Genomic DNA, 24,955 nt, shown 5'->3' with positions numbered 1-24,955 from the left:
CACTGATTCGCTTCATATCAGGAGCAAACAGGTGTTTTGTGCCAAGTAGAATGATATAGAGACAATGGCATATATGGAGTGACGTGTAGTTATTTGTGTTCACCTAATAGTATGCTGATCCTGGCTAAGTGACAGGTGCATATGTCTTAGAATTTTCTTATGTGTCAAAATGACACATTGATTCTTATACGTACTAGCTGAATAATTTGTGGAATGTTGTTAGGAGACAGGTTATAGGATTTGAAAAGCAAGAAAAAGGTAAATGAGTATTATATGAAAGCTACAAAAGACGGATCTCTAAGATACTCTTGAAAATGTAATAATTTCTAAGATTTTTATTTGTTTGTTTTGCTTTTAACATCAATATCTGTGCTAATAGTCTGACAAGCACATGAAGAATAATGTGGAAAGATGATATAAAATGACAGATTAATTTCCATTTTGATTCTATAACTCTATCTTTATATAAAATGTACATATTTTAAGCTTTCTGTGAGCTTCTATCCAAACTGAAATTATATTTACAAAGTATACTATGAAGACCTCATAAAATGATTACCAGGATCTTATCCTACCTTACATTACTATATCAATTGGAAAGAATACAGATTATTTTTTGAAAGCCCATAATTTAAGTAGAATACGAAGCAATATTATTAAGATGTACAATGAAACTTAAAAAAAAAGATTTCCTCAAAGATACAGATTGCTTCCAAATCATAGGCATAACAATTTTACTATTGTTTTATTCAACACTTAACACAATTTCAGGGAAAAATACACAACAAATCTAGGATTTAATACCAATAATTTTCTTTTTCCTTTTATTGAAGTTTTTTTTTATAGAATATGTTCTGTTTAGCGCTCCTCCAAGATCCTCCCATCCAAATTCACACCCTTTCTGTCTGTAGGAAGGAAAAGCCGTCATCTGTATTGAGTTCAAGGGGTAGAAAATTATGAAAGTTAAAAAAATCTCAGGTTGTATAAAGTGACCATAGTGATGCAAACTTACATTCCAATATGCAACATTAGCATGTTAATCAGCAAGAAAGTTGGTGCCATCGTAGCTCCTTAATACCTCCAAAAGGATGAAGGTTGAAAACAATTACTATTATCCTAAAAATGCTGCAGTCATCCTACTTTTCAGTTATTTCAGCCCTCAGCCTATTTTACATGCTAGTAAAAGAATAATAGGTACACACTTAAGAGCAAAATATTAAAAAATAATAAATATTGAGTATAGGATAATTTTGAGAATTGTGTTTTATTGTTTGTTCCTTGTTTCAACTTTCCTTTTTAATAATAATGTCAGGTCTAAACTAAAATGGTTAAGCTTTTTATAGAATTTTCCATCTTTTATATGGAATTTGCCAAATTAATCCCTCTATTTCCATCCTGAAACTTAGTTCTTTGTTGAAAAAAAAAATAGTACAGACCCTTAGGGCCAGAAAGTGTAACCTTAGTAGCTGAGATAAGAGACAGGAATGGATTTCACTGTGATATCTGAGTTATTAATCACTGAAGAGAAATAAAAGTATGGGTGAGTGATGAGGAAGGAGATGAGATTCAAGCTATGTGATACAGAGGAAAAAGATTCCCTTGGTAGAAAAGAGAAATTTTGACTATAAAATTTCAAATTGACTTGGATATGAAGTCCAATAAAAGGGACTACAACAAACCAGCTTTTTAAGTTAGTTAATGATAATGATTAGGAAGCCCTTCTATTTAGTTCTCCTGTCTTCCTGTTTGTTGGTGGGATGATATTGTGGCATTATGTAAAGTAGTCCTAGATGTGATCTGAAATTACCTTCGTGCTGACAAAATGTCTACGCTGTAATGGTAACTCTATTATATTCCATCTAGGCACTGGGAAGTAAATATTATTCCGAACTCCTTTTACGGTTTTAATAAAATTTCTCTTTGAGATGCCGTATTTCAGATGAGTTGATATGTGGCAATTATGCAATGTCAGTCAAAGTGAAGCCAAGATAATGATGATTAACATTCAATTTCTGGCCACGATGAATTCAATTAAGCTTTTGCTTTGTCTTGGTGAATATATGATATTTAGAGAACTCAGATTTTAAAATAGTTTTTCAGTAGTAAAATGTTTACTTTGAGAAACAATTTATGCCACATTGCTTTGTTTCATGAATTTTAATCTTAATTTTATACTTAACTAAATGTCATTTACAACTATTTAGTATTTTCTATCCCTGGTGTTTTAGAACATATTTAGTTATTTCTTTTTTTAAACTACTGTGCTCAAGTGTACTAAAAATACGTTTATGGATATAAACACTTATATTTCTGTCTATATGATACATAATATTGCTTTCATTTCTTATCTATAATTGATAAGGCATACTTATGGCTCTCTTGGTTATTATTTTGTCTCATTAATAGGGTATTTCTCAAATAAAATTAAGTGTAGATACCAGTTGCTACTAAGTTATCTGAATTAATAGTAGAATTTAAATTATTAGGTTTGCCCTCAGGAACAAAAATAATCATACAAAGTCAGAAACACTTTTAAGCCCAATGTGGTCTTAGAAATAAATGAATAATGTTCTAAAAGCCACTTAAAGCCAAAGAAAACAATAACAACAAAACCCTCTAGAATTCAATCCTTAACACTTAAATATTAAACCACCAAAATTAACTCAAAATGGCATACTGTCTTAAATGAACAACACTGATGTGAATTATTCATTGGACTTATATTTTTTTCTTTGGCTAATTTAAGTATTCATGAAGGTCAAGATATTTTCCATGAATACTGAGAAACTGTTTTGAGAAAGAAAAATGGATCAAAATTAAATATTTTAAATTCCAGTCATTCAGTGAACAGATGCTTCTTAAGTGCCTATTTTACAGAAAATTGTGTGATCTGAATAAATACCATTTGCTTGTCACAGGGAAGTCCACTTTGGGGGCAAACACACAGAGTCTGGGCTGTAGGTGGCACATGCCGATGTACAATTTAAAATATTTGTTTATATGTTGCCACGAGGATTTTATTAAATAAAATATTTGGTTTTAATGTATGGGCTAATTTCCCATTCTTTTTTATTTAAAAACTTGTAACAAAGAATCTGGCCTCAGAGAGCAGCCTAGAGGTAAATGTGAATTTGGAAATGACCTTCGCTGCCAGTTCACCTGGGCAGAGGTCTGCCTGCGTTACTATTTTCCTTTGTCTCTGTTTGCAAAGACTGTGAATGACTTCCCTACTGTGTTAAAATTTCTATTTGCTACCAGAAATTTTTTCTGTTCTAGGTGGAGGGGTGTGTGGCTTTGAGAAATTGTTGTTCAAGGGTGTGGTTAGTAAAGAGAATGATTGTTCAGGGAAGTAGGTTGCCTGAATAATAACGAATGAGGTCATGGGATAAAGGGGCTGGTGTTTTCAGAGTTGGTCATCCCCTTTATGCTCACAATTAAATGAAGCTTTAGAATTTGTTAGTGCAAGTAATTGCTGGGTGAAAATGTTCATGGCAATTGTCTCTTGTTAAAGCAGCTCTGATAAATTTCGGGGCCAGCTTTCAGACAGTGACATTTACAAGCTGTCCTGGGGCCGTGGTAATGGGCAGGGAATGTAGCCAGTGGAAGAAGAGCAAAGCATTTTATCAACTGATCTTTCTTCGCAATTTATGGTGAAACTACTGGGAGATTTGTCATGCTCTTAAGCTTCGTATGAAAGCTAAAGAGTTTCTAAATAAGCACATTGAAATGGACTCTTTGCATCAGAAGCTATCCCAGTAGAATGTCTTCTTTACATTTGTGGGAGCATATATCCTAGGAATAGCTAATGACAGAAAGCAAACACTGAAAAGAACTATATATTCTGTTTTTGTTCCCTTTCATTTAATAGTACTCTTTAAAAAGACCGAGAGAATAAGAATCAGGAATAACTATCGTAAGTGAGGAATTTGGGCTTGAAAGAAGAAAAAAGTGGAGCTACTTTTCTTTGCTTTACATTACAACACAATCATAGACTTTTATTCTAAGTAAATGAAGTGTTTGTCTCATCGGGACGGGAAAAAAGGTGCTTATAATTTACATGTTTCTTGTTTAAAACATTGAATAACATCTCAACAATAACCTAAGGCAGGTGTTTGACGATGTTACTGACTTTGAAAGGTTCTAACAAAAGCGTTCTTCACACTATTCAGGAACATTATTCAAATGCCAGTGTGCCTTGGGAAATTCTGTCAGGATAAATGTCAGGTAGATTTAAATATATTATGGTTTCAGATTCTGTGTTTTTATGGGTTGTGGGCTTTTTTGTGTGTATTTCTAATGCTTTTTCTTTTTTATTCTCGTTTATTATTTTTTTAATTATTGTTTTATCTGTTTTCATAAGACAAAGAGAAAAACGGGACTGGAATTAATTGGATGGCGAGTTGGGGAGATTTTGGGAGTGGGTGAAAAAGGGAAACTTGTGACCAGAATATATTGTATGAAGAAAATTATTTTTAATTTAAAAAGAGCTATAAAAATACAAAAAAGAGTCAGGCAGTAGTGGTGCATGCTTTTAATCCTAGCATTTGGGAGGCATACAGGTGAATTTCTGAGTTTGAGGTCAGCCTTGTCTACATAGTGAGTTCTAGGATAGCCAGGGATACAGAGAAACCCTGTCTAGAAAAACCAAAAAAGTTTAAAAAATGCTGTTCATTGGAAAATTCTGAGCCTAGACCTAACTCAGTATTAATACTTTCCGTGTTTCTTATAATTATTGGGACTAACAGGAGGATCCATAATGCTCCCATGATATTTGTTGGAAAGCATTATATATTAGTCTTTAAGCGAAGACTTAAAGTTCAAGTTAAAAATCATGAAAAAGTTCCATGTTCATTGCAATATACTTTCAAATATATACAAAAAAATCTTCCAGTGTGGATATAATATTCTCTACTACCTAATTCATTTATTTATTCTTTGTTACTTGAATATATTGAACACTTTGACCAGAGCCACCAAGAGATAGGTGAAAGCCAGTTAAAGATGCTCGAGAGGTTCAGATTCTGTAGTCCAAAAAGCAGTTACAGAGAAAATGCCCACAAGATTGCTCTCTGTGGAATGTTCTAGTGATTGCTGTAGGTACTAAACGTTCAGGATCTAAATGTTCAGGAAGTACATGTTCAAGTGGATTCTGATAGAACAGAACTCTGAAACAATGTACTTTGGATTTTAAGCCTGAGTTCAATTCCTGGTACAGAAACTCTTTAGCAGTATATGCCATTTTTCTCATCTATAAAGTGGGAAAATCACAACAAGGAATGCATAGGACTATTGTTACAGTCAAATGGGATTATATATAGTGGAAAACACCAGGTTAAGTGTTAAGTATTGTATTACCTTGAATAAATTACTTGACTTGTTAGAATCTATGTTTGCTTATTTGGAAAGGAAAAATGATGTCTTTCTTCAGAACTTCAGAGATTACTGAATGAGGTAAATGTGAAGGTATCCAGTACAATCTTTGAGATAGCACTTAATTTATTTGATTCTTTAAAAGTATGGTCAATGAAACCTCTTTGTGGCACAAGCAAGGAAATAAATTCAATAACCTCACTACACTGTAGGCATTCATTTAACATTAGAATATTAGGTAGATTCATGTGCTTGAAAAGCTTAATAGGGCTTGGCCAATTAGGGAAGAATAGGGAGAAAAGTATTAAAGCAGTTTTACAAAGTGTATAGTATATGATCAGAAGACTTAAATAGAAACGTATTTATAGTGCTTAATGACACAAATATTCTTTAGAGAACATAATTTAGAACTCTTCATGTTCTTAGTTGTTATCTTGAAACTCAATATTTGAGATGCGAATTTAAATTTTATTTTTTTCTTTTTACACCAAGAATTAAAACCTCCTAATGTTTTCCTTAGAAATGTACCCTTAAAAATTGGAATGAGGATGCTGAAGTTTAGCTCTTCACAGTTGATGGCTTCTTGTTGGGGTGGGGGTGGAAAAGGGCTCAGGTTTCTTTAAGGTACTGGGCACTGGGAGTTTGATCATGCTCCAGTGTTGGAGGAGACCAACTTATCAGGTTAGGGACATGGGGATTAGAAAAATAGTAAAGAGAACGAAGAAACAAGTGAAAATAATAAAACAAAAAACATAAGATAGTACCAGAAGGGAGTTCCAGTCAATACTGAAATTTCTTGTGGTTAATTTTCCATACACTTTTACAATACAACAGGGGGAAGAAGACAAAAGGCTGCTTTAACATGATACAAAGGACACAAAGGACAACTTGAACAGTTACTTGCTTCAATACTTTAAGCCATTTCTCATTAATCCATGAGAAAAGCATTCTGTTGTTTAGGCAGAGAACCTACCCTAGACCAAATATTCTAAAGGCAGCCACTCCCAAGGTTAAACCGCCTGTTTCAAAGAAGGAGTAGAAGTATGCTTCAATATCCTGAACATTGGTCAGGGTAGAGTGAGTCTACCTATATGGGCCATCTTAAAGTCAAAAAAACCAAGTAACCACACCCTAGGTCAGGATGTGCAGCCACACTTGTCAGCAACTTTGAACAAGCTAAAACTCTCTGACCTTCAGACAAGGTGGAAATAGGCTCACATTTTTGGGCCTCCACACTCCAGCGAGTATATGAGCAACATAAATTGGACTAGGTGTATTTTTTCTTCTTTTGGGGAGGATAGGGCACAGAGGTAAGGGAGTGGACCTGGGAGAACTAACTGAAAAGTAAATGTGATCTGAGTGCACTGTGTGAAATTCTCAAATAATCAATAAAAATATCATTTTGGAAGAAAACAAACAAAAGTTATGTACTTCCAGTACAGATGCCATAGCCACATATTAACTTTCATATTTCAATTAGTTAAAACCTAATTCAGTTCTTCAGTCACGCTACTGTCATTTTAAGCATTTAATACCTGAATGTGGCTACTGGTTTGTGTACTAAGCAGTGCAGATACAGAACATGCCTATCAACCAGTGTATATCTATAAACTCAAACCATCCATTATCTAAATAAAGAAATGTCTCTAAAGACCATTGAATTTAGAGGAATATTTAAAGGTAAAAATGTATGATCCATGTGCTGCTAATATGTTTGATCAATGATGATGGATGCACATGGATGAAAGAAATAATGAAGTTACAGCCTTCCAGAGTGTGAGTTTACAGTAACTATTTCAAAAGTAAAAACAAAACAAAAACTTTAAAGACCTGAACAAAATGTGTATATTTGTAAACATGTATCTTTTGATTTTTTCTTTTCAAAATCCCATTGTTTTATAGAGAAAGTTGTTAGGAATAGAAAAAAAGATGAAAAGTGATTTCTATTAATCATAGTGCATTTTCCTGTTTCATTTGGAAGAAGTTGGACAGTCTCACTATGATAGCCAAGATGGCCTAATTCCATGTGATCCTCTTGCCTCAGTCTACCAAGTATTTAGGCCTACAAATACATATCATTATACCCAGGCTTTTTTTTTCCTTTTGTACACATGATTTGGATTTCATATCCTCTCTGGAATTGTCTCTTAACTTTTAATCTACAGAACTGTTTTATAAACTTTCATAAATGAAGTTCTATACCATTCCCATTTTTACAGACTAAGTCCATGAATTACAGAGATGTAATATAACCTTTGGAATTCCATACAGCTAAAACTGGGCTTTAAACCTAGCAGTTATTTGCAGGACTATACTTATAACCATTATGCAATATTTTATATTCTCGGCATAGGCATTTGACTTATTTACATTACAAAGTCTGTGCTATCTGATTCATTGTTGCATTCCATCATTATTTTCTTTAACATGTACCCATTATAAACCACCTAAGATAGTATAGATGAACAGAAATAAATAAGATAGGATGGACATGGTATAATCTCATCATTTAGGAGGCTGAGGTAGTAGCATCATAATGAATTTGAGAATAGCCTTAGTTACATAGTGAATTTGAGGCCATCATAAACTTCCTAAGAATATGAAGCATTAATATCATTCTGTCTGAAATATGTTCTTTCTCAGGATCAAAAATTTTTGTTGTCATTCAGAATTAATTTTTAAAATATTTTCCATTAATTTTACTGATTATGTTATCAAAACATATGATGATGTAAGAAATTTATTAATTTTTAGTTACTTCAAATGTCCAAATGCCCTGGGGGTAACTTTAGTGGAAATATTGAAAGAATAAGATCTCTCTTTACCTTGATATGGAATGTATGGTCATAATGACACAAAATGTCCTTGGTGATGTGAAGACCATTTTGGGACCTCCAATTCTGCTTTTGAATCTGTCCCCCATTTATTACATCTTTCCATCTCCTATTCCAGATATCCATACTGCTGTTTCCTAAACACATTCAGTTTGGCACTCTCCCCACTTCCCTGCCACCTTTGTTATTTAAATTCCAGGTTCTGTAAATAGTTAATCCTGACTAAGATATCTGTTGATCATACTTATCCCTCAAAACACACTTGAAAAGTCATCTTTAAGATTTTTCTTACCCTACAGCTTTTTCATCTACAACTACCCTAGATGTGGTCTACTTTTACAACTGATATTAGCTTGAATTAACTAGAGGGTGACACATAAAATACTACTTTGGTCTGTCCTTCCACCCAGGCTTTACACCTCTGAAAGGTTGGCACATTATTTGTAAAATTAAGACTCAAAGGCAAATCAAAATAAATGTTGTGTAAATAGAATATGTAAACGTTTTCTTTCTCTTTATTCTGCTTTTCTGCTCCTTCCCTTACCCCTTTTGTATTTCATACCTCTGGTTTTTCTTCCTTTTCTATGATTATGGCTTTTCCAAATTCCTGAATGTGGTTTTTGTAAAGGCATAGTTATTAGCTGGAACTGTTTCAGACTGTTATTCTTCCACAGCCTTTCTTTGAAATTAAACTAGAAAGGCACGCATTGCTTCTTAAAAAAATTGAACAGCACATCACCTTAATAGGCGTAAGGAAGTCACTCAATGAACCAGTTAGTTTTGTTTTCCAGATCATAGGTCTTATTAAGCATCTGAAATTGACTTGTTTATATTTGGTCTGTTGTTTTGATGGATAAATATTTGTCACAATTGTTATGGCATATGATGTTAAAGGCCAGGTATTTTGATTGGTTCTCATATCAGTTTCTTGAGCTATTGTTGCTTGTAGCTGTTAATTAGTTTGCTTTTAGATATATTCATGTACTTGCCCTGCTGATGAAATTCTGTCAAAGTGAAGTTCTTTTGTTTATTAAATTTCATTCTATAACCCTCTAATGGTTTGACACATTACTTATGTGCCCAAAGATTCTCTTGTGAGGACTATTATAACTCTTCAGTACTCATCCACACACCAAGCTTTATTTGGAACTTTCTAAGGAAAGATGTTTGCCTCAAACATAGCACTTACTTACCCACTTATCTACTTACATGAACTTTAGCCTGGGTGTTATTGTGACTTGATTATAAAACGGCACTCTCAGGCTCATGTTTTAAACATCTATGCCTGAGTTGGTAGAACTATTTTTGGAGAATCTATAAACTTTTGGGGAACTGTGGTCTCCCTAAAAGAATAAATCCGCTTTGTGTATGTCCTTCAGTATATATTGTCCCTGGTCAGTTCCTGGATCACTTTCTCTGTTTCTTTATCTATTGTGATGTGATCAGCTGTTCTCCAACACAGGCTCCTGACACATGTTCTTAATCACATGGGACCAAGCATTTATGAGCTTTCCCTTAGCCCATTTTTTTTACTCAATCAAAACTATAGAAAAGTTATTGGATCCAATGTAGATATTCCAATACAAAATTATTTTGAATTGCTCCCAAAATCAATACACCTAAATTTGTTTTCTAGAAAACTTCTCAAGGACTCTGAAAATACTTCATGTCATTCCTCTCCCCATAAAAATTTCAGTGAGATTCAGTCTATAAATTTCTTTGTTTGACTTTTAGATCTGCTTGTGATCTGCTTCCTATGTACATACATTGTTTTGTTGAACTCTTATTCAACCAAATATAAACCTCTGTTCTCGAAATAAGTCCCCAAAGTTTACACTTCTTTGCACGTGACAAAATTGTAGGAAGATTTATTACCCTCCTCTAATATTTCTTTGTAATCCAGTCTTTGGTTATTTGAGGTTAACTTTACCTCTTACCACTTGAAGTTTCTATAGTTAACTCCTTATAGTTCTTATTTCACTTTTATTTGTAAATTTTTATCTGCTAACTGATTATAACTTTGGTAAGGGTTGAGATTATAGTCTGTTAAATCTATCTCTCTACCCTGTTACATAACAAGTAACATCCATTACACATAGAAAGAGGGCTGCAGATACAGCTCGGTTGCTAGGGTGCTTGTCTAAAATATATGAATCCCTGTGTGTGATCTCCAGTGTCCACATAAACTGCATGTGGTCATACATGTCTGGCTTAAAAGGATTTGGGAATCAGAAGTTCAGAGTTATTTTGGCTTATATTATTTTGTCCTGGGGAGAGACAGGCCAGAGGTCTTGTATTCTTGCTGAGGTCGTTTCAGGTTTAACTAGAATTTGATCTCCTTGATGGAGATCCCACGGAAAACTCCCCAACTCTATTTAGTCTAGGAACCCAAGGTTAGAATATCCTAGGTAATTTAGCTTCCGTTAAACTGCCTGTTGGCGAGGCGCCCCTCCAGTTAACTGCTTGTCTTAGTTTTTGTTAAACTGCTTGTTTCTGCAACCCTCCCTCCTGCAGTCAGTGAGATGCCAGGGCGTGGTTTCTGCCTTTAAAAAGCCCTGTGTTCTGGACAGTAGGGGCCACACCTAGGTCTCCCAAACACTTGGGTGTGTTTCCAGCTGGCTTGAATAAAGAGTTTCAATTGGCTGTAAAAAAAAAAAAAAAAAAAAAAAAGAAATTTAAGACTAGCTTTGGTTATACAAGACTTGGTTTTCAGAGAAAATAAAACAAAAATACAAATTAAAAAACCCAGTGTTCCAACCATCAATGATAACTTCCCCAAGTTAACACAGCTATTTCAATGAATTATGCATCACTGAATTTAGAAGCCTATTTCAAATATTTCCATTATACCAATTATCTTCTTTAGTTCATTCTAATTAGATAATAAAGTGTCTCACTTTAAACATGTTTGTATTTTTATTATAATAAGCCATTTGGTGATAATGCTATTTTTATCACCATAGAATAGCATAAAAACTTATTAGAGGACAAAAATAGCATTTGTCCTGATTTTTAATTCCATTCTCCAAACAATTCTTAAATTAAGAACATAGGGTATGTTTTGTAGGGGTTTTTTTTAATGTCTACATGAGAATAACAGTTTCCCAGCCTCTGACTTTCTTCCCTGCACTGTGATTCTGAAAAGCACTGTTATTAGAGTAAATAACTGAGGAACTTGGCCCATTACATTTCAACTGATTTAACTCTGAAGAAACATAGCTATTTTAACAGTTGAAAATGGATACATTTTTTGTGAATAGTGAATTCCCTACTGGAAACCAAAGTTCCTAGCTCTGATGAAGTATGTGCTAAGATGTAGAAAATTATTTTGAGTGGTGTGGCAAAATTTCCTCAAAAAGTCAACTGATTTCAATCCACTCTGATTTTAAAATTGCCAAGGCCATGTCTACTTCATAAAAAGTAAATGAGGAAGAGAAGGAGCAGCACTGTTACAACTTTGTCAAAGCTGAAAATCATTACTGGAGGCAACAGAGGACAAACAGACCTGGATTTTCTACCAATCTCACCTGTGTAATTATGAACATTGATTTCACCAGACTTATGTGTAAAGAAAGTTGACAACAAGGTGATGTTTATCATTTCTGAGCCACAAGGATAGATGACTCAATAATACAGTGTATATTTTATAAGAAAAAGTAGAACTATCCTGAAATATTAAAGGGATTAAATGATGTAGGTGGTAAATAGAACTTTAGTGCCTTATTTAATTTAGAGCCCCGAGGCTATACTTTGCAAATCTATCATGCAGTCTACAGATACCCTTTATTTAATTTATAACAGCTTAAATTATTTAATCAGGACTGTCTCCTCATGCAATCACTTTTAGATAGGTGTAATATTTTGAAGAATACAAAAGTTGCTTTTGAAATGGGTGTGATAATGCACTCCTGTAATTCAAGGAGACTGTGACTAAAGGCAGGGAAATGATGAGGTCAGCCTGAGGTACATACTGAAATGCTGCCACAGAAAACAATTGCCAGGATATAGTTTAGCAGTAAAACCCTTTTTCTAGCATGCACAAAGTCTTCAGTTAATTCTCCAATAGCCAAAAATATAAATGTTACTTTTCACAAGAACTAATTTTAAAGAAGCAAATAAAAATATATTTAGACTCCTAATATAACATCTAATCATAACTTACCTTATAAGTAGATTTTTCAATTTATAAAACAAAGTATAATCAAGCAAGTTATAAATATGGTAATGTAGATTGATTAAATGTGTGATTTCTGGAGCCATGCTACTTTTATTGAAATTCTAGTACTTAATATTGCCTGTATGACTTTCACCTATTAAATTGAGCTTCTTTATATAACATTACTTGTGAGTATAATAGGGTTGTTCTGGTACCTTTCTTATGAACTTGTTTTAAATATTGACTTAGAAAATGCTATATAAGCTGCTTGAAATAGAAAACTCATAATATGTGTTATTATCTCATCATCATCAGTAACATTATCATTAAAGGAAAACAAAAATGACAAGCTTAAAGAACTTAAAATTATTTTGTCTCTATGGAACCAATACGGAAAAATAAGTTTAAAGTGTAAAAATGATCTTCCTTTGTTTATGGAAATATTAGAAATTATAAAATAGAGAGTAAGGATTGTCTAAACTGCGTTTACACACAACCTCATGTCATTTCCCACACGAGGAAACTGAACTTCCTAGAAGAGATAAGAGTTACCCAGTATCACAAATTGTCCAGACCTATAACACGGTTCAAACCCAAGTAGCCAGACTCCAAGCCCAGGCACCTTTCTATTGTACCATGATAACAAAACACCTCATCTGTGCCTTACTTAATTATCAGGAGTTAATTATCAGGCTGTGGTGCAAAAGCTGTGTGAATCAAAATATCACTGCCCATTGATTTAATGATTTCAATATAAAGGCTCTCTCTATATATGCGCATATACATATACATATGTGTGTGATTTATACAAAATTAAACACTTAAAAAGACTGCTAAAGAAACCTTATTACTATGGTGACATTTAAATTATGACATGCTCTTCATTGATTCATTCACAAACAATTTCTCACTTCTTATGAAACAGGAAATGACTGCGGGATCAATAAAGGGATAATTATAATCTAACAACATTTTATGCATGTGACTGTCATGATGAAACCATTTACTTTGTATAATTAATATGCTATTAAAATATCTCACTAATTTTTTTTTAAAAAAAGAACAAAAGCATTATGTTCATATAGATTAACTTCTCTTTTTTTCCCCATGATCTTTTTACCAGATCCATTAGCACATGGTTGTATTTGGAATCATTTTTTTGAAGTGAAGAATATGTACCTTTTTGCTGTACAGTCTGTAACCTTCTGCATTTACCTGAACAATTTTTAGCTTCTAGCAGGAAATGCAGGAACCTATTCAGAGGTGCCTGAAAATACTGAATCTGTGTTATTGAAGTTGACACAAAAGAAGGGCAAGATGAAAATATAACAAGTTGAAGACAAAATGATAAAAAAAAAGTGCCAAAGTGTCTAGAACATTCTCCAGTTTGAGCAAGTGTTTTAAAAACACATGTTATACTTCCACTGTAGCTTGGCTTCTGATAAACTTGTCAGTGTTTACCTTGTATACCTGTGATGATTTTAATTATCCCTTTCTTAGAAAAACATTTTCTGTTTGTGGGAAAATATCCTGGAGGCATGTCAATCCATTGTAAATTATAGGGAGGTGTGAGGAGCTTGAGTAATGCTATCAACTTTGCAATCTGGAGATGGGGATGGAGCTTAGTGGTAAGCACTTGGGTAACATGTGAGGTCTCGGGTTGGATCCCCAATACCTGTACACAATAATGAGGCAATGCATATTAACTAACTTGGGGAGAAAGATAAACAGTGATATAGCATAGTCAAAAGGGTAATCATTTTTGTCTAATCACTATGAATAGCACACCGCTTCACTTCCGTGAATGATTTTGAAGCAACAGTGCTGAGTCCAGAATTAAAGCTGGTACCAGAACAGAGTAAGACGGATGGAGCCAACTTCAAAGAATCTAAAAGTAACACTCATGTTTTCAAAGGTAGTTTCCTCTATTAGTTTGATAATTTTTATTTGTTTTTGCCCAACAAATTTTTTATCTTATTCACATATGACATAAAATACCATTGTGGTATATGTTTGTATGGTTGTCAAAGAAGAAAAAAATAAAAGCTAACAATACAAGACTGGGCTGCTATAAAAGTGCTCTAGAATTTATTTTATTGTTAGGTTACTTTAAAAAGTTGGCCAAGTAATTCAGCAAATGTGCCCTTTGGAAAGATAGACATCATCAAAGAAAGCTATATGCGGTGCTCTTATTTGTAACTAATAAAATTATTATAAAAATATAAAGGACACATCATCCTTTAAATTGTATGAGCTAATAATCCCAGTGACAGGAGACTTTCAAAGCACAGTGCTCTGAAACAATTTCTGAATGTCTTGTTTCTCTCAACAGGAGCTCCATTCTCCAACTCTGAAAATCTCTACTTGCGCGCCAAGCACTCTACATATAACACAAAATGCCGAACAGGTAAACAAAGTTGTATGTTACATTAGATTTGTTTTTCTCCTTTTTGTGTAAGTCATGTTCATATGTGTGAACAATCTTTAGATCTTTATAGAACTACACATTCACAAACGGAAGAGAATATTCTCATATATGAAAATAAATCCTGCTCAGGAAAACAATGTGCACCAAGTGCCATGAATTACATTTTTACTTGCATTACTCTCTCTCATTCAAACTTTCAGTTTAAGTGTAGTTTAATTTTAGCTGAGAATCTTCTGGTGAGTTTGGCTATTTTAAGGGTTCTTGGTTTTAGTGCAAATAAAACATCTGCATTTTGGGTTGACTGAGGAACTGCCTTTGCAAGTGCTTATACTTAAAAATTTATATTTAGAGGTAGACCCTTACAGGACAAGAGATTATGTTCATTATGAGTGTATGATTTCAATAACAAACAGACTGTAATTATCTTTCACCTTTATGACCTAATAATCCTAGTTATTGGATTAGGTTTTAATGTAAGTATTGTATATCTAAATGAGATCTGTAATAAAAAAAAGATTTAGCTAACTGATATATGCAAAAAACGTCTAAGAAATAAAGCATATTAAAGTTGTAGTCACATGGGAGAGGAGCACACAATTTTAGGGTGTAAACAAGAGAGAAGATGCTATTTTAAGTTTCTGGCCAACACATAGTATTTTGCTGTTGTTAAGCTCTGATTCCTAGTTTGGTTGAATAGTTTGAGGTTTATTAACCACTTTCTTTTCCCTCATATGTTTATTGAGAATTTTGGATATAATGTGTTTTGATCAAATCTGTTTCCTATTCCTTCTCCACTGATTCATATCCTTCCCTCACAACACCTTTTTCTCCAGCCTTCATGTGCTTTTATAGATTTTTCAGAGTTCTCTTGGTGCTTCCTGCATAGGTATGGCTGTTGGAGCCTCTGTTAGAGAATGAGAGCTTCTCAGGGACACATCCCTGACAAAATCTTACTCCCCATCCCCTAGTAGCTATCAGTTTCCAGATGCTCCTTTAGGTAGGGGTGGGACTTCATGATCTCCCTCAACCGTGTTGGTATTTTGACTGGTTTGATCTTGGACAGGTCTTATACATGCAATCACAGTCACTGTGAATTCATGTGTGCATTGATTTTAGATCCAGCAAATAAGGTTTTGCTAGGGATGTTCATGATTTCTGGCTCTTACAATCTTCCCAACTTCCCACGCTTTCTTTCATAATCTCTGAGCATTATTTTATTTAATTGTATATGTATTTGATTACTTCACTATAAATTTACAGATCATGTTCTCATTAATGTAAAACAAGCCTCTTATATTAATAATACTGAGCGTTCCTATAAAACATTTCCAGTTTTTCTTTATTCTAGTGTTTTTTCTTTTTTTGTCTGTCTTTCTTCCCTTTTTATTGAACTTCTGAGACAAGTCTAGGTATGTACACCAGGCTAATCTGCAAAGCCAGATACCCTTGTTTCAGCCTCCTACGTACTTTAATTACAGGCCTGCAGCAATACATACAGGGTTTCTGTCTCTTTTGTCCCTTTTAATATAATCTGTGGCTCTCTATTCCAACACGATGAATATTTTAAGGGGTGTGCTACAATGCCCAGATAAAGCCAAAATTTTAATTGACTAACATTAAGCAGTATTTTGTTCTAATTCTGCAGGGATGAATACAGCAAAACAAAATACTTCATAAAAAATCTCACCATGTGTATTTTAAAATTTATAGAGAGGCACCTAGTCCCCAAGCTGCTGCTATTGCTTCTGGAGTTGCTATTGGTCATACTTGCATAGCACATTTCTTTGTGGTCTCCAATGTACTTTGTGTGGCCACATCAGCTAGCTTTAACTAGAGAATAACCTTAATTTGAAGAGTGACTCTGCATCTGAACTGGCTTTCACTCTCCACAAAGAAGTACCAGAGGATTATCTCACCATTGAGCAAGCACCATCAACCCTTCTCCAGAAAGCAAATCAGACAAGAGACCAGGTACTCTTAATTACAAAATGTTAGATCCAGATCTTTTCTCCTTGATCTATAAAACTTTTTAGATTTTCTCAAAACTGATATCAGTGGGTAGAATAAAAATACCCAAGTCATTGTAAAGGTTGCCCAAAGTCCTTACTCTAAAGCATTTAAATATCCATAAATGAAGCATAAATTAGTCACTCTTATTACCTAACTTGCTGTGGGAGTCTCTGCAAACACTACAGCGAGCAGAATGAGTGGAAAAGAAAGTCTGATTAAACGTGACTCAGTAGGCAGTGCTAATGCAAACTTCCAAAGTTTGACACTGGGCAGTTTATTTTTAGACATATGTAAGTATAGCACAATTTGGAAAAATATTTTCTCTTGATAATTAACCTAATCCCATGTATACGATAATGCTTAAGACATGATTGCATTGAAACTCTTGTAAAAATACAGGTGAAAGATAGGTTTATATATAGTAACTAAGGAAGCAGATTCAAGGTAAACAATGCTCATGATAAGGGCTCTGGGAGAAAGCACTGTAGATTGACTGAGATAAACATAAATCTGGGGGAACTGGTGTTGCCTGGCCATACAGATAGTACAGATGTCATTAGGCTACTAAACACATCTGTTCTCAGCATTCTGGTCATAAACAAAACAAAGCAAAATGAAAACAAATTATGTACCTACCTTTGAAATGACAACTAGGTGTGCTAAACATTTCTGGTCCCCCTAGTGCTTCTTACAGCTTGCGACCCTGTTGGCAGAAGTCTTTGCCCTTGGTGAGGGAAAAGAGTGGGGACCAGGACTGTAAGTAGGAATGATAATTTACATACCATATATTAGTTACTTTCCTGTGCTATGATAAAACACTATGACCAAAAGTGATTAGGGAAGTATCTTAATTAACGTTACCATTACTGTGATAAAGAATCATGACTAAAATTAATTGGGGAGAAAATGGTTTGGTTTTGCTTTCAAATTGCTGTTCATCATTGAAGGAAGTCAGCACAGGAACTCAAACAGGGTATGAACCTGGAAGTGGGAGCTAATACAGAAGCCATGAGGTGTGCTGCTTACTGACTTGCTCAGCTTGCTTTCTTCAAGAACCCAGGATCACAGGTCTACGGGTGGCCCTAACCACAATGGGCTGTACCCCTCATCAATCACTAATTAGAAAATGTACTACAGGCTTGCTTACAGCCTGATCTTATGAAGACAATTTCTCAACTGAGGCTCCCTTCTCTAATGACTCTGATTTGTACCAAGTTGACATAAAACTAGCCAGTGCAACTGACCCCTTGCCAAATAACTCAAAAAAAAAAAATAAGTCACAGTTAAGCCACAATCTTTTTCTTTCTTTTCCATTCCCAAGATTACACATTAATATTGATAGTACAATATAAAACATTTTATTAACTTAAAAAGTCCCAAAATCTTTAAAATTTTAAGCACTTAAATTTAAACACTTTAAAATACCCATTGACTTTTAAACTCCAATATCTCCCAACTGTGGGCTCCTATAAAATAAAAATACATTAAAAACGTTCTTACTTAAAAGGGGAAGAACCAAAGCATAGTAACAATCTGAAAAAAAATCACAAAAACAAACTCCAACTGTAAATAACTCAGTATCCAATGTCTGGGAGTCACACTCTTCTGGACTCCTCCAAAGGCCTTGGGCTACTTCTCTGGCTCCACCCAGCTTGCCTTCTAGGATCCATCTGGCTACATTTCATTGCTGGGGCTGTTCTTATTCGTCATCCCATGGTACTGGCATCTCCAAAATGCTGGGGTCTTTTGCTGCACCTGGGCTGCACTTCACCAATACCCTCCCATAGGCTCTCTTCATGGTGCCAAGCCTCAAATTCAACTGCCACTGAGGCTGCACCTTTACTAATGGCCTTTCACAATGCTAAAACTCAGGTGCTCTCGGTAACCTCATGCTTTCAAAGCTAGTACCACCCAGGTGACTTAGGCATTACCAAGCTCAGCTACCAACCTAGGCCACCTCTAGAACACAGCTTCTGTGTTCTCTCAGGAACCACTTCCTAGAAGACTTCATCTCAGTGATGCTGATCTCTTCGTAATCTTCACTGATTCTTCATCCCAGCTGACCAGCAACGATTGTCACAGCAAGGAAAAGGTTTTACTTTAGTAGTTCTGGTCTCTTGTTAGTCACAGCCAATTATTCAGCCACCACAGATCCTTCACACAAATGACCTGATAGAGGCTTTATTTCCCTATGTCACAAACGAGGGCTTCATCATCTGTCAAAATTTATGTCTTCCAGAAGAGCTCACTGAGCTCTCAATGTTCAATGACTTTTCCAGCCCAGAGTTTCAAAATTTCTCCACAATCCTCCCAAAACAGCATGATCTTGTCTGTCACAGCAGTACCCCACTATCCTGATACCAACCCAACTTCTGTCTTAGAGTTGGGATTGCTGTGATAAAACACCACGACCAAAAACAACTTGGGGAGGACTGGATTTATTTATCTTATGCTTCCACATCACTGTTCATCACTGGAGGTTGTTAGCACAGGAACTCAGACAGGGCAGGATTGCGGAGTCAGGAATTAATGCAGAATCCATGGAAGAGTGTTGCTTACTGACTTGTTCTCCATGGCTTGCTTAGCCTGCTTTCTCATAGAACCCAGAACCACTTGCCCAGGGGTCCACATACAATAAACTGGGCCCTTCCATACCGATAACTAATTAACAAAGTTGTCTATAGGCTTTCCTGCAGCCTGATTTTTATGGAAGCATTTTCTTGATTAAGGCTTCTATCTCTCTAATGACTCTACCTTGTGTCAAGTTGACTCACACTAGGAAGCACAAGAAGAAAGACTTTATTGGGCTTATAGTTCCAGAAGATGAGTCCATAATGGTAGGTGAACCATACCAAGAGGTGGCGGGAGCAGAAATCTGAGAGATCACATCTTAACCATAAACATGTAACAGAAAATATTCTGGAAGTAGAGTGTGTCTATAAACCCACAAAGTCCATCTCCAATGAAGTACTTCCTCCAGAAAGATTCCTCCACCTAAAGATTCCATGTTCTACTCAAACAGTACCACCAACTGGCACCAAATGTTCAGCTACCTGACTCCTAAGGGAAACTTATTCAAACCACCACTCCCCCAAGATGGGATCCAGAATCAGAACAACAGACTTTTGAAAGCAAAGAACAGCCAAATTATGATCCCAGAGACAGTAAGTGTGGCTGCAAGTTTCTGGTCTGTCCGTAATATCACCTACTGTAATGATAATCCAAAATACACCAAGTCTGGTGGCAATGCAGCCACTGAAACGAAATCTAGAACAATGGTGATCCAAATGGTCCATAAATAGAAACTAATTTCAAAGGAGCTGGAGCCCAAGTGTGTTAGACTTTGGAAGCTTCTAACCTTTTGGAAAGGGACACAGATGTGAGTCATGCATGTGCTTGAAAAAAGTTAAGTTCTTAGCAAAGTAAGTACACAAGGTGGTCAATGTGCTCCCAGTTGCTCCAGCTCCTTTCCATGCAGGTAGCCTGGAGCATGAATCTATTAGTGCCTTTGACAATATAAATCCTGAAAACTTCCTCTGAAATATGCTATGGCAGAGGTGGGGCAAAAAAAAAAAAAGACAATGGAGATATTCAGCTCCATGGTCCAAGATTGCATCTGCTTTATGCTGTTCATAGAGAACATCAGAGTGGCTGCCTAGTGCTGCTTCTGTGGTGACAAATCACGCCGGCAGCAAGAAGTAGGTGGAAATTCCCAGTCTTCCCAGCATCAAGTTCTCCATTGAACCCTCCTACACAGTTCTGATGTGGATTATCTGCAATGGTTAACTGAAGCATGTACAAGCAGGCCCAGCTTCTAACAATAGACAGAAACATATAGAATTCTTTAGGTAATGAGTAAAACAAACAGTTCCAAGAGGCCAGCAAGTAATAAAGAGACTGAGAAGAGAAGGGGAGGTACCCTTTCTGATTTTTAGATGCAAACACACTGTGCTATTCTACTGATTGGCTCTGTTTATTTTTATATGCATGAGTATTTTTTATTGAGTACATTAAGGATATGTACCAGGCTATAGGGTGTGTCATATTGTGCTATCCTTGTGATGTGTGGTGATTGTCCATAGCCTTGAAAATATTACTAGTAGCCAGATGGGCAGGTGGATTGGGCCAACAGAAAAACAAATAATAAAAATCAGAGAGCCTGGAAGCCATACTGCATTTGATTCATACTCAGAACCCATGTCTTGCAGAAAAAAGTTGACATCTTGTAAATTATGAGTATTTTTTCTATACAACTTATTTAATATAAATTGAATTTAAGCTTAACTTTTTATCTAAACGTGTCATTGCAACACAGTTCTCTCTGAGAAAATTTAGAAAGAAATGTAGTAAAATGTAGAAAAAGAGAATTTTGTAATGAATTTCTTAAAAATAAAAACCCCAGTGGAAACACCTACTTTAAACTAGTTGTTATTTAGATTCAAGTCACTTTGCTCATTTTAAATTTTCCAAATTCTCTTGCCTCAGACTTGGTAGGAGGAAGTGAGATGAGTGAGAATATTTAGGGCAATTTTAAGGCCCTTATTTTAAATAGACTTTAAAATAGAACAGAAAACATAATGCTACAATTTTATTCAATGACTATGAACAGTATTATTTCTTTTTTATTATTATTTTTATTGAGCTCTACATTTTTCTCTGCTCCCCTTCTTCCGTCTCCCCTTCCTTCCACCCTCTCCTAATGTCTCCATGCTCCCAATTTACTCAGATCTTGTCTTTTGCAACTTCCCATGTAGATTAGATCTATGTATGTCTCTCTCTTAGGGTCCTCATTGTTGTCTAGGTTCTCTGAGATTGTGATTGGTGGGCTGGTGTTCTTTGCTTTATGTTTAAAAACCACTTATGAGTGAGTACACATGATAATTGTCTTTCTGGGTCTGGGTTACCTCACTCAAAATGATGTTTACTAGCTCTATCCATTTACCTGAAAAATTTAAGATGTCATTATTTTTTTCTGCTGTGCAGTACTCCGTGTAAAATGTACCACATTGTCGTTATCCATTCTTTGGACAAAGGACATTTAGGTTGTTTTCAGTTTCTGGTTATGACAAACAATGCTGCTATGAACATAGTTGAGCACATGTCCTTGTAGCACAATTGAGCATCCTTTGGGTATATACCCAAAAGTGGTATTGCTGGGTCTTGATGAAGGTTGTTTCCTAATTTTCTGAGAAATTGCCAATTCTGTTTGTGTCTTAGATGGTTCAGAAGACTGTAGAAAATTTAGACATAAAAACAAGGAGCAGAATTGTTCCAAAATGGGAAGAGAAGCACAATAAAAGGGAAAATAGTGTACCCTATTTAATATATTCTATCACCATTTATGCAATTTCACTCTACTCCAATATATCTCCAGTATGTAAATATAAAAATGAATTAGGAACTGGAGTCTTGGAAATATTCACTTTCAATATTTTACGAAAGAATAGTACCTCTATTATTTTTGTAAAGTATTTATTGTCATTAGGTATTGAGTCTTTAGAGGTAGGGTAGAATGTAAGGATAAATAACTGTTAGTTTTCATAGAACTTTTTACCTTGCCAAACTCTAGCAGAGAAGAATATATAAAAAAACATAATAAAATACGAAAAAGTATGGTAAAAATAGAAATTAGTATAGTCAACTACTTGCAACAGCACTGAGCAAATGCTGCTTTGTAAAAGTATTTCCAACACTAAAGTTAAATAAATCATAGTCACATAACATTGTTAATGAAAATGACTATATAATGTTCACCATAAAAATTGTTCCTTATTATTAATGGCTCCAGGTTACCAAATAATGATACTTATATGTAGTTATATGGATTTCATTTTTCTTTACAGGAACTTCATTCTCCAACAGTGAAAGTTACTACATATCCACAAACTACCATTAGGAGATACATAGTACAAAACCCTGAACAGGTAAAGTGTCATGTGATCTCTTTTTCCAGTGGGTGAGTCAGTTACTAGATCCTTAAATGCAGATCACTGACCTATCTTCCAGTTAGAAAGTGTACTTCTAATCATTAATATAAAACTCCATTTTTAATTTCAGGGAGCCATGCACCGTTCTGTTCTGATATAGCAATGCAAAAGTTCCAAGCAGCTTGGCTGTTATAATACTTTCCTTTCTATAGCCCCACCCTGGCAGTGCAAGGGACTTTTGTACACTTTGAACCAGAGAGAAAAGGAACAAAGGTCTTCACAGACTTCCCATAAAATCTACCAACCACAACACTGGGAGCTGAAAGGTTTAGTGTATTTGCATTTGCCTTTCACCTGTGGACTAGGAAGAAGATTAAAAGTCAAAAGCTCAAAAAGTGTTTTCATGTGCTTGTAGCCTCTGATGTATGAATTATGTACTTAGTAATGAGCTATTTAGAAATTTACATTATTATATTTTTAACTAAGATATATAATCATATGTTTTACAAAGTACATAGTTTCTTCTGTCTAATTTGAGAAGAAAATTAAGACAGCATTTTTCCATGATAATAAACCTTCCTTGCGTACACACACACACACACACACACACACACATATACATGCACACATGCATCTTCTAGTGGCAACAGAACATTTTGGCCTCTTAAGGCATCAATCTCCCTATAGGAAACACTGGGGTATGAATAGAGACAAGACATTTTTCCCTTTACTCTTCATTTCTCCATTAGAATGAGAAGCAATCTTTCCTAATCTAGATGGTGTAGAGGATGTACTTCGGCTACTATCTATTCCACCTCTGTTTTTAAATTTACTTATTAAAATCATGTTCTTGTGTCTCCTTAATTAAGGAAGCTGCTAGTTGTGCATGTGTGTTTGTGTGAATTTGTGAACACACAGGATCTGAATAAGGTGATGATTACTTTGGATATTTGCTTGAGTTTTCATAAATTTGTGTAAACATAAAAGAAGGACATGATTATAGTTAAAGCAGTTGCCTGCTCCTTCCTTTGCAAATAAAATATTTAAGAAACAAGTCTGGAAACAGGGGCAAGGTGGCTGGACTAGGGGCAGTAAGGAGACCATTAGTGGAAAGAGTATGTTTCCCTAACCTTCGTCCCTCTACTGCCCACTTCCCAATCCTGCGATTGGAGTAGAGTACATACTAGGTGACTATAGCCTAATATATTGGCTTCTTACAAAGACAGAATTTCTAGTATGTTCTGTACTTACACACATCTAATCTGCTTTTTTTAGCCACGTGTTTCATGTTCTTATACTTACGTAGGTATTTATTCTTGTATATGGTAATATGATGTATATGTATGTTTATATTTACCTATGTATGTAAGTACATGTGGAGATCAGAAGTTAGCATCATGTGTCCTCTTCAATCATGGTGTACCTTTCTTTTCTTGCTGAACCTGGAACTTATAGGTAAGGCTAGCCTGCCTGGTCAGTAAGCTCCAGGTATCTACTTGTTTTTCCTTCCCCAAGGCTAAGTTGATAGATATGATACCGTGAACAGACTTTTCTGAATGCCTAGTATCCAAACTCTGGTTTTCATGCTTACACAACAAGCACTTTATCAACCAAGTCATCTCCCCAGCCTGAAGCGCATATTCTTTAAAATGTATTTTTCTTATTCTTGGGGAATAAGTTCTTAAGTGCTACAGGAACACTGAGTTACAAAGTGATGAAGTTGGAAATGGATTTGAATAATGCATAAGAAAAATAACAGTGAAGGACAACTCATAATAGACCTTAAATGATTATCCAATAAATTATGTAATTACATATTTACTTTTACACCATGTTGTTTAAAAAGCAGCAAAATTTGACATGTGTGTATAAGTAAGGGCACATTAAGAACACTGAGCTTGTTTCTCTAAGAACTCATTATCTCAGGCCATGCTGACTGCAAACATTTCCTCAGGAAAATCTAACAGAACAGTGGAGAAAATTGGTCCTTTTAAAGATTTTCAACTCTGCCTTTTATTGAGCAATAAAACAAAATTCAAGCCACTTTCTTTGTAAACTAAAATAACGCGAACTGGTTTTGCAAAATAGCTTTAACACTCTCTCTGTGTGTGTGTCCCTATTTTTTTTTTTAGGTATATTTCTTTTGTATTTTTCACTTTTAAATCTCTCCAGGAGAAGATTTAGTTTAATTGCAATGTTTATAATAAATTGAGGCTCTTAAATGATAACC

At 35.0% G+C, this 24,955-nt stretch overlaps 1 protein-coding gene across 1 annotated transcript in view; it reads left to right on the top strand.

Moving 5' to 3' along the window:
• Pof1b (POF1B actin binding protein) overlaps window positions 1-24,955 on the top strand; it is a 70,182-nt gene that overhangs the window by 643 nt on the left and 44,584 nt on the right. The window contains exons 2-3 of the mRNA XM_057760357.1: window positions 14,693-14,767; window positions 22,642-22,722. Coding sequence (XP_057616340.1) covers window positions 14,693-14,767; window positions 22,642-22,722 — 156 coding nt within the window. The remainder of the gene's footprint in view (window positions 1-14,692; window positions 14,768-22,641; window positions 22,723-24,955) is intronic.

The sequence above is a fragment of the Chionomys nivalis genome, chromosome X (genome assembly GCF_950005125.1).
Source record: "Chionomys nivalis chromosome X, mChiNiv1.1, whole genome shotgun sequence".
Lineage (NCBI taxonomy): Eukaryota > Metazoa > Chordata > Mammalia > Rodentia > Cricetidae > Chionomys > Chionomys nivalis.
Note: the sequence above shows the minus strand (reverse complement) of the source record. Positions and strands in the feature narration are given on the sequence as shown.